Here is an 11,450-nt window from a genome sequence, read left to right on the forward strand (position 1 = left end):
CATCATCCTAGGTCCAATACTGAACACCTTTTTGTCATCCAAAACTGCATCTTGAACTCTACCCAATGACATTCCTTTTTTGTTTTGTTTTGTTCTATTGGTCTTTTCTATTGAAGCTTGGTGAGGGCAGGGACTGTCACTTTGATTCTGACTGAATCTAGTGAATTCAGATTGTGTCTAGAGTCAGTTTACTACCCATCAGTAAAATGGGGGTGGCAATTACCTCTCTGGACAGGCTGTGGGGAGGCCAAATGAAATGACCAATGGGAAGTCTTTGGCAGAGATGTTCTCCACCTCAAACCCTCCACTCCCCCCAATCCGTTCTCCTGGCACCAAAGTTTCCTAGAAAAGCTCTGATTTCTTCTTCCCATTTTTTTTTCTCTGTTTTGCCTCAGATGTGCATTCTCAGGAGCTAGACTGGTCTGGTATGGAAGGTGAAGGCACCGTGGAAGCAGATGGCCCCGTGAAGCCAGGTCATCCCTCAAAACCTTTTGCTTACGTGAAACCTATCAGATATGAGACCCCAGCATTCACAGCTCATCATGGAGAGAGAACCCAAAGCCACCGTGGGGGAAGAAGTCAAGAGAGAATGAGAACCCTCCTTAGGGCCACAGACCTTCACAGAGACCATGGCCTCCAGGTAAGGCCAAGACGCATGCTGAGACCAGGTCGGCGTGTGGATCAGCACCACGGTGAAGAGCCAAGCCATCATGTGGAGCCAGAAGCCAGGCGGGCCCCATCCTTCCCTCTTACTGAAGCAGCGACGTTGCATGGAGATGGGCTGCAAGGCCTTGGCCTTGGCACAATCCAGCCGGGGGGAGGACTGCAGGCACTGCCTGATGCCTCTGGGTATTGGGTTCTCACAAATTCCCCAACTTCATCCGTCTATCCCTGCTTAGGTTTCAGACCCTTGGAGGGCTCAACTTTGCTCTTCACACAGACCCCCTCTGGTACCTTTGTGTATGGGGTCCCAGAATTTTTCACCCACATTGCACACTGACCTCCATCAATTGCTACCAGTCCCTATGTCTGACCTGGGTGTTTCTCCCGGCCCAAACCCAAGTCCCTTTTTCTGTCCCCACTCACTCCTCCAATTCCTAGCCCTTACCTCATGTTGTGCAGACTGAACCTGCAAGTCTCCTCCCAGCTTCCTGGCAGGGTCACATATACACTGCCCATGCCCCTCTGTTGTCTCTTCCTTTTGTTTTACCAAAGATGTACATGCATTTTGTCCTTCCATACTTATTGAAATAAATCCACAGTTTCCTCTTGTCCTTCTCTGCCTCAGTCTGTTCAGGCTGCTATAATAAATAACATGATCTGAGTGGTGTATAAGCCTCAGACATTTGTATCTCACAGTTCTGGAGGCTGGAAGTCCCAGATCACCAGCAGATTCTTTGTGAGAACCGACTTTCTAGTTTATAGATAGCTGTCTTGTGTCCTCTCGTGGCTGGAGGGTTGAGGGAGCTCTCTGGGATCCGTCTGGGATGAAGGCCATTAATCCCATGCATGAGGGTCCCCCTCCTAATACCATCACACTGGAGGTTAGGATTTCAACATATGAATTTTGGGAAGACCCATTCAGCCTATTGTATGCCCACACAACTACCATTTTTCCAATCCTGAGATGTATAACCACAAAATGTTTTAGAAAAGAGGGCACAGGGGAAGAGCAAAAAGAGGGAGATGTCACATCCAAGGAAATAAGAACCAATAGAACATTCAGGAAAAGACTTGTAAAAAATATAATGAATATCCTCAGAGAGATATGGGATGATAGGGTATCCCCGACACAATAGCATGTGCTTCACGTAAAAAGCCAATTAGAAATGCTTGAGATGAAACATAAGGTTGTTGGAATACAGAATTATGTGATTCGAATTGCAGAATGCACAGGACTGAGGAACAAATCAGTAAACTAGTTGTTTGGGCAGGCAGAGCCTCAGAACGTGGCAAAAGAAAGGTGTAAGGTTTGAAAGCCTCTTCACACCATAGTAGCTCCCGAAGTTGGGATGTCTAACACAGGAGTTACACGAAGAGCCACAGAACACTTGGATGATAATAACATGAAATTTGGCTAATTTCCCCAGGCTGAAGAAAGACATGAGTTCTAAACAGGATGCAACAATCGCATGCGCCTGGATGAACTATGGGACAGAGGGAGTTCCAAAACCCCAAAAGCACCTATGAGATGAAACCTACAAGCAAAGCAGACTTTCCCTTGGCAGCTCCATCAAATCTAAAATGCAATGGGGTGATATCCTCAGAGTTAGGAGAGGAAATAACTCTGAGTCTGGAGTTCTCTAACCAGTCAGAGATGCTCTTGTGCCCAAGACCATGTGGTGCATAGACAGGAGGTTCTGGAACTCCTGCAGCCAACCCACCAGCTCCAGAGGGTGGTGGGATGGGAGGAGGGTAGAGCAATGTGAAAATGAGCCTGAACACTAATCAAACTGGACCTGAAGCATGAACTTCCTCTGAATGTTATTGTCCACAAGCTAATAAAGTCAGTATGAGTTGAGCTTTCTGTTGCCTGCAGTGAAAGCACAGATGGTTTTCAGCCAGGATGAAAGAAAGAAAAGAAGAAAGGAAGGAAGGAAGGAAGGAAGGAAGGAGGGAGAGAGAGAGAAAGAAAAGGAAGGAAAGAAGGAAGGGAAGGAAAGAAAGGAGGGAAGAAAGAAAGAAAAGAAGGAAAGAAAGCAGGAAAGAACACAGGAGGAAGATGCGGGATATAAGAAGGACCAGTAAGCAAGGAAAATAGTAAACTGGATTATAAGTATGATTCTGGAAGAAAGATGAATAACCTCCAATTAAAATTCCAGAAGACATTACCATAGAAATTTGGGGGAGGGGTGGAGTTGAGAAGGAGCTAAATATTACTAAAATTCTTGTCTAGTTTCTGGAGATTTTATTTATGCTAAATATGAATAAGCAGTGGAACTCAGAACAATTTAAAGTACGTGAACCCATTGGTAAGCACTAAATGAACTGAACTAGAACGCAAAATTTCAAACAGACTGAGGAAAAAGTGGATCAAAGAAAATTTGGTGAATCAAACAAAAGGCATAGGGGGTTGATAGAAACAAGGAGAAAGCATGACACATTTCAAATGCTAAATAAGAAATACATAACTTAATGGCAGCCTCCTGTGTGTTCCTGGCTTCAGTGGGAATATTCTAAATGTTTTACCATTAAGTAGGGCATTTCTTGTAGGTTTCTCATAGATATGCTTGATCAAGTTGAGATTGTTCCCATCCTCTCAGAGTTTCAAAAACGTTTATTATGAATTGGATTTGGTATTTTATTAAGTAGGCTTTGACTGGTTGATTTTAAGACTCATTTGTAAGAGAAAATGTCCAAGGAAAATGAAGTGAATTTTTCCCATGAGCGATTTTTTCTTGTGTACTCAACCATCCTCTTAAATAAACCCTTCTCTTTGGCTTTTATTGTAGTATAATTCTTTTATTAAAAATTTGGTTTTCATCTTACCAATGTAAGAAGAGTTTGCCATCATTGGAAAAAGAAACCCACAAAAAGACAAAGAAAAGATGTCTTCTCTTCTTCTTCTTCTTCTCCTTCCCTGTTGCTCTTTTCTCACAGTCATAGAAGCCTATACAAATGTAAGTGTACATTAAAAGGCTTCCTTGTAGTTAGCCTTTACAAAAATGGGATGTACTATCTGCCCAGGATTGCATGGAAGTAACTAAATTGTCTGGGCAGGGAACAGGTAGGGCAAGTATGGTGGGGGCTGGGGGCTGGCACCTCATTGGAGCGCATTCTCCACCTGAAGTGGGCAGAGGTGGTTTGGTATAGAAGCACTGCACAGACCACCACAAGCATGTCTGTGGTGGGAGCTGCTTCATGCCTTGCCATTGGGACATCTCCTACGTGCCAGCTTGCCAGCTTTCACCCTGGCACAACTTCTGGTCAACCTATGTATCACTGTTTCCCCAGTAGCTGGGTATCTCTCCGAAAAGTACACAAACTTGAGGTTACACGGCGACCCTCCACTGATGGCTCCCATTCCAGGGTGTTTCTACCACTGAGATGATTGGCTGAACATTTGCACATGGAAACTTAAGGACCTGTTCTTCTGATTTTATAAAATAAGTTCTCAAAGTGAGATTCGTATGTCACATGGCTATATTTTATTTTAACAGATATTAAGAAATTACATTCAAATTAGGTTGTATCAATGTCACTTCCCACCAGCAGTGTATGAGGGCTCCAATTTCCCCACAGTCTTCCCAGGAATAAATGTTGGCACTCCATAATTTTTGCCAATCTCTTGAATAAAAATATGTCATTATTGTTCTAATTTGAATTGTCTTGACTACTAATAAGATTTAGTACCTTTTTATACATTTATTGGCCATTTTTATGTCTTTCTCTGTTAATAGCCAATATATGGCCTTTGGACAATTTTTTATTGGGTTTCAAGTCTTTTTCTTATCAATTCATAGGAACTTCTTATATGTTAGAAATAGTGACATTTTTCATGTGTCCTTTTCCCATTCCAACTTTTCTCCTCTGACTTGCTAAGGCTGTCTTGTGTCTGCCTGTGTCCAGCCTCATCCCACAGTTCATCCTTCCCTGTGTCCCAGCCCCAGGCTGCTCCTCCGTTTCTGCAGTGGGCTCTGCTTGCCAACTCCCCACCTCCATTGCCCCAAGAATTTCACTGGTCTCAGTAGGTAGTCCCTATGCGCAGTGTGGAAACTGTTTTCTTGGTCATTTCAAAACCACCCCAGTCACTATGCTTTTATTAATGGGATGTTTATCTTAAAACTTGAAGACCACTGGTCTCTATATATTAAATATATATATTTATATTATATTATAATCCACTTGTTGCCATCACCAGGGGATATGTGTCTTTGCACCTTCATGTTAAACAAGGAATCAAAATCCTGTTCTGCACCTGAAAGTCATCTAATAACAAGAACATCTTTCAGGACCTGGAAGCTCACTTGTCAAAATGGTATCAGTGCTGGAAGGGACACTGGGAGACCATGGCTGTCTGGATTCCCAGCTCTGGGATCTCTCTCCTGCCTATTCATGTCACTGAGCCACCTGATCTTCATCCAGATGGTTCACGTCTGCACGACAGAAATGTGGACACCCCTCTGTCCTCAGGCAGGTAGGGAACCCTACTCATGCTCAACATCCATCCCCTTTCCAAGATGTCCCTGAGCCCATTTTCACTCCACTCTCTACTCAGAGATGGCGGGAATGTTAGCTTATGACTCACCTTTCCTATTTTTCTCTGATAAGTCCTTTCCCTCCCACCTCCACTCACTGCACTGCTGGGCACTGGGGCACAAGTCCCAACCAGACACAGGTCTCTCACTGCCCTCCTCACCTCTCCCCTTCCTCCTCCAGCTCACAGGATCTCACCTTGCCTGGAAGGGTGGGGAAAGTAGTCCAGAACACTCAAAGATGCTTTGATGTCTCTTTTTGGTAGCAAAACTTTCTCCCTAGAATGCTTTGTGGTTCTGGATTTTGATAATCAAAAATTAGCATTTTAGGACTCATTATTATTCCCAGCTATGGATCTCAAGAATGTATTTTGAGGGACGCCTGGGTGGCTCAGTTGGTTAAGCAGCTGCCTTCGGCTCAGGTCATGATCCCAGCGTCCTGGGATCGAGTCCCACATCGGGCTCCTTGCTCGGCGGGGAGCCTGCTTCTCCCTCTGCCTCTGCCTCTGCCTGCCGTTCTGTCTGCCTGTGCTCGTTCTCTCTCCCTCTCTCTCTCTGACAAATAAATAAAATCTTTAAAAAAAAAAGAATGTATTTTGAAAGTTAACCAAAAAAAACGTGAGAGCAAGCATCAGAGAATCAATTCTTTCTCTCTCTCTTTCTTTCTTTCTTTCTTTCACTTTCTTTTGTGTTTGGAATCATGTAGTAACCCTGCCCCACCAATTGACCAAGTGTAGCATGTTCTCAATGGCTCTAGGTTGTTGGGAGAACAACTAGGGTAAGAACTGGGATCAGAGTTAGAGGCTCCTAACACTGGCTGAAACAAAACAGAAGCTTATTTACCTCACACATGGAAGAAGTGGGAGCTATGCCATCTAGATCTCATAGGGCAATTTCAGAGTCTTTAATCTTGCTGTTTCTCCATTCCAGTGTGTGGCTTCCAAACACATAATTACCTCGCAATCCAAAATGGCTGCTGGAGGGCCAGACATTGTGTCCTAGTTTCAAGAAGTGGGAATCAGGAAGAAACAAAAAAAGCAAACCCTGAGTCTACCCGCTTAAATCAGCCTCTCTGGAAGTCCAGCCCAACCTCTTTCCCGTACATTTCATTAGCCTGAACTTTCTTACATGGTCATACCTGGTTGCAAGGGAGGAGCTAAGATGAAATCATTCAGCTGAGCCCATTGTTATACCAAATAATATCAGGGTCTGTCCTAAGGAAGACAGGGAGAGCAGATATGAGGTGGCAAATAGTAGCCCCCAATATGACAGTAAAATAAATTGCAGGGAAAGTAAACATCTGTTAATACTTTGAAAAATGTATCCCACCACAAACCATTTTGTCAGGTAAATACCACTATTGCTATTTCAAGAAGTTGGTTTGTTGGACAATTTATTTAAGAAAAACACACTTTTGTAGTGCCTGGGTGACTCAGTCAGTTAACTATCTGCCTTGGGCTCAGGTCATCATCTCAATTTCCTGGGATGGAGCCCCATGTCAGTTTCCCTGTTCAGCAGGGAGGCTGCTTCTCCCTCTCCCTTTGCCACCTCCTCTACTGCTCATGCTCTCGCTCTCAAATAAATAAATAAAATCTTTTAAAAAAACCCACACTTTAATAATTTTCAGTCTTTCTACCCACAGTGAGGTATCCAGAAATGCATGTCTGCATTTATTCACTTGTGGAGAAATGTGGACTCATTTTTCACTCACCATTGTGTCTTTGATCTTTAGGCTTCCCCACTATCTGAAAGTAGGGTGTACTTATGAGAACCTTTGTTGGCCAAAATGGGTAAAGGGAAGAAGCGATTACCATTCATTTATATGGAAAAGCTTTTGAGCATTCCCATACCACACACATAACCTCTCTTAGGGTTTTCTGATACCTTGGGACAAATCTTACTAACAGATGCATAAAACAAATCAAGGGAAAGCATGGATGCTCACAGACACAGCTCAAAGCGATGGCAGCTCGAGGCTGAGAAGTGAGTGTAGTTTCTGGGAAGGGGCTTGGAGGTGCCACTCTTGCTGCTCACGGTTAATGCTGCCTCTCTAATGACTTGCTGCAAAACAGAGGCTGAACGCTAGTTTTGCTTTTCACCTTTTTTTGTAAAAGCATACATCCTTCTTCAGAATTCTTTTGGTTAGAGGAAACAGGTCCTAATGTGGGTTTTGTTTTTTTTTGTAAAAGCAATGCAGTACAACACAAACTTTCTAAAAGCAGGGGATACCTATAATTCGTACTGAGAATTACAGTCTACGAATTAAAACAGGTATAAGTATCCAGTCTTATTTACTAAAAACAATATTTTTCCTTTTTAAAAAAATTACAGTGTAATAATAATAAACAGCCTCTCACAGATCTTGACATAATTCAAAGAGAATTTCTGTAGTGTGGATGAACCACAAGTCAAGTTTCTGGTAGTGATAAAAGTGCATGTTCAGCTTTTCTAAGTACATTCAGACAATCCTTCTAGATGGGCGTGCCCATTGTCTGCCCCACCGTGGAGCAGCAAGTGACACATTCCCTGTGGCCTTCCGCACTTGGTGTTATGAGTCTTTCTCAGTTAGATTATTTATTTTACATTTCCCTGGTGACTAGTGATGTTGGGCATCTCTTCAAATGATTATTTCTTTTCCTGTTCCTTCTTGAATTCTCTATCTCATTCCCTACCCAAAATACTGCTATCTGCAAATGACAATAATAACTTATTTCCCTCAGGAAGTACTGTTAATTAGATGAAGCCATACCTTATATGTGTACATACATTGTATCAAGGTTTCATTTGCATTATTTATATGTTCTGTATCCTTCACTCGTTTATTTAATTTGTTTTTCTTATCTATCACTTACTGAGAAGTGTACACTATATTTTCCCACTATGGTTAGGGATTTGTTTATTTTTCCTTTATGTTCCTATCAATTTTCTTTTTAGCAATTTAGAAGCTAGTTATTGAGGCATAAAAGTTCAGGGTTTTAATATCTTTCTTGCTAATTCCTGGTGAATTTTTTCCTTTATTATTATGTGCTTGCTACCTTTATCCTTAATAATACTTTTTTTGCTCAGTCTATTTTGACTAGTATTAATACAGCAACATTCAAAATACAATATTTTGAATATTTCTCAAAATATTTTTTTCCATCCTTTTTCCATCCTTTTCTTCCAAAGTTTGGGTCAATTTGTTGCAGATGTGTTTTTTTTTTTAATTAACAAGTTAAAAAAACCAATTTATCTAATCTGAGAATTTGTCTTTTTATTTGATGGTTTAGTCTTAAATTGATTTCTGTTGTCTTCTTTTGGGACATTTATTTAAATGTGAGGAATGTCCATGTCCAAATATTGCAGAAAAGTATAACTTTAATGATTTTAAATAAAAATGTCTTATTTTATAGCTGAGGTCTGATAGTTTTTAAACTGATACCTATGTGTATGGCCAACCACAAACTTTGGGGATATTTATTACCATGTATACATGCATATAGAAACAGCAGGGATATGTGCACACAGGGATATATTAACCTGTGTAAGACTCATAAGATTATATATATACCCACACATGCATATCTGTGCACACAGGGATATATTAACTTGTGTAAGACTTATAAGATTATATATCTACCCACACACGCATATCTGTGTGCATATACCTACCCTCACCACTGAGCTCACTCTTCTAACACTTCACTTGTTCCCATGAACTTTTCTGTCTACCATTGTTATGACTAAGGTTTCTCCTCCATTCTATCTTTTCTCATTTAGAAGTTACACAGTGTATTATGTTGAAACACATGAAATTGCTGTCATGTTGGTCAAGGTTAGTCAAACATCAGCAATTTTATATAGTTCAATACAGTACTATTCTTTTAATGGCCACTCAAATTTTTAACAAACGCTTAAATTAACAAAATCAAAAGTTAGTCTCTACCTTTCCCTTGAATCCTATAAAGACCTTCAAATACATTTATTTTGCTACCATTTCCATATTACCTGATATTATTGTCTACTTTCAGTTCCACTGTGCCATCACCAAAATAATCCTTATCAATGCAATGTTTACTTCAATGCTTGTTTCACTGTATTTCCACATTTCACCCATCTATCTGTCTTTTCATGCTTTCCTCCTTTGCCCAGAGCTCAATTTCCTTGCTCCTCAAGTATACTCTTTAGAGATTTTTACTGAGGATCAGCTCTCTCAGCCTGTCTGAAGTGTCTTTATTTTGCGATTGCTCTTGAATAACCATTTAGCTGGGTATAAAACCTTAGATTGACACCAGTTTTCTGTCAGTGGTTTGAAGATCTTTTCTTTGTTTTAGGCCATTCCTGTTCAGAAGCTTCCTATAGTTCAAATGTTCTTTGGAGATAAACTTTTGCCCTTCTCTGGATTCCTTCACAATTTCCTTTTAGTTTCTGAAGTTTTCCTCAGAGATGTCCATTTAGTGACATTTTAAAAACCTTTCTCTTCATTCATTAAGAGTCTTCCAGCTGAGAATATATTTAATAAAAAATGGAAAATTGCAAACTCATCACTTTTTTTTCTTCCCTTTCCCCCTTCTAAAACCCCTTGTAAGTATATAAGGTCATGTCATTCTTATCTACTGCACCATACTCTATAATTGTCTCCTGGTTGATTTCCTCAGATCTGTTTTCTGTCATTTCTGCTTATTCAGTCCACTATTTGATTTTGATTTAATTGATTTCTAGTAATTGATTTTGTTCTTTTCTAAATCTACTGTGAGGAGGGTTATTTGCTCTGATTTTTATAAGGCTTATTTTATTTCTTTAATCATTTTGAACATTGCTGTTTAATAATTCCTGATTTTTTTCAGTTAACTAACATTTCCAAGGAGCAAGTCTTCCTGGCTTTTTTGTTTTGTTTTGTTTTGCCAGTGTAATTTCACTTGTAATGGAATCATTTCTTTTTGGGTGTTCATGTACCCAACTGTTTGTGAACATATTTAGCTGATCCCAAGCAAAATTTATATTTTCTGTGGGAATTTCATGGTACCTGGATTGTTAAAGTGACCTTTTCTGGTGTCTTTGGTTTGTGCCAGGTATTGCGGGGTGGGGTGGGTGTCACATTCCAGGAACAGATTCTGTGTTTGTTTCTCAGCTTCTGGTCAGCACACCAAGAGCCAGAGTTAAAAACCAGATTCTAGGTCCTCAGGAAGGGAAATTCCTGGGCTTTCTTTTTCATTTAATATTATACCCCTCACACAATCATGGTAGAGTCAGGCTTCCTTTTTTTTTAGGTCACAGGTATGAAGTTTATTAATTTATCCCTCCAGCAGAATTGTAGGAGTCCTGGCTTTTTGGAGCGCTCTTAGCTTCAATTCTTTACTTTCCATAGCCCAAATGCCTCATCTCTTTTCCTGGTGTGTACAGCAGTACTCAAGTCTCTAATCTGTGGAGTTCCTAGCTGGTCAGAGCTGCCAAAGCATGAGCCTACTTGTCCTCCACTCTGTTTTCACTTCCTTCTTAGCCTTTGCACGTGGGGATCATCCTTTCTTCCCTGCCTTCTGTTTCATCCATGCATCTGCTTAGTCAGTACAGAAGAAAAGCCTCTGGAGTCACACTACTCAGATTCCAATCCTGGCACCAACACTTACAAGCTGTGTAACTACAGGCAAGTTCCTTAACCTCTTTGGGTTGAGACCCAAAATTTCCCAGCAATTACATGGACATAGAAGGGCACCTTCTATGGGACTATCAAACGAATTAATAAATTTTAGGTGCTTGAAATTATGCCTAGGACATGATAAACGCCCAAAAGATACTACCTAATATCTTCTACTATTGTTTTTTAAATGGGGCAGGATGGTTCTATTTTATCTAGCAAACTGCATGCCTCTTAGTGCTTCTTTGTATCTACCATTTAATTGTGATGATTGTTGTTTATGGAATAACTGATATGCTTCAAGTTTCTCAAGGCTCTGGCATTAGTTTGTGGGGTGCAGGGTACCAAATCACTTTATTGGAAGGAATAGCATGCAAAAGTATCAAGAAAAAAAGTGAGTGAATGTTTCTGTACAGGTGATAGGAAGGTAGAAATAATGCAAGGTTCTGTTTATCTAGTGCTATGTAACAAACTGCCTTGGAACTTAGTATCTCAGAACCACCATTTTATTTCACTCACTTTGTAGGTCAGGAACACAGGAAAGATTGTGCTGGACAGTTTGTCTCTGACCTATGTGGCATCAGTTGTATATTTATGACTACTAATCCACTTCTAACATGATTTCTATACTCAATCACAGG

The 11,450-nt window shown here is 40.7% G+C and overlaps 1 protein-coding gene across 1 annotated transcript; it reads left to right on the top strand.

The window, feature by feature from the left end:
• The first annotated feature begins 427 nt into the window (after positions 1-427).
• Positions 428-1,000, top strand: PRR20G (proline rich 20G). The gene has a single exon (XM_032842852.1). The coding sequence runs from the start codon at positions 428-430 to the stop codon at positions 998-1,000; it is 573 nt and encodes a 190-aa protein (XP_032698743.1).
• The last annotated feature ends 10,450 nt before the right edge of the window (positions 1,001-11,450 follow it).

The sequence above is a fragment of the Lontra canadensis genome, unplaced genomic scaffold (genome assembly GCF_010015895.1).
Source record: "Lontra canadensis isolate GAN:19392208 unplaced genomic scaffold, GSC_riverotter_1.0 scaffold133, whole genome shotgun sequence".
NCBI classification, from domain to species: Eukaryota; Metazoa; Chordata; class Mammalia; order Carnivora; family Mustelidae; genus Lontra; species Lontra canadensis.

Coding starts and splice junctions, on each gene's coding strand:
- PRR20G (XM_032842852.1), top strand. CDS start 428: ATGGAAGGTGAAGGCACCGTGGAAGCAGATGGCCCCGTGAAGCCAGGT.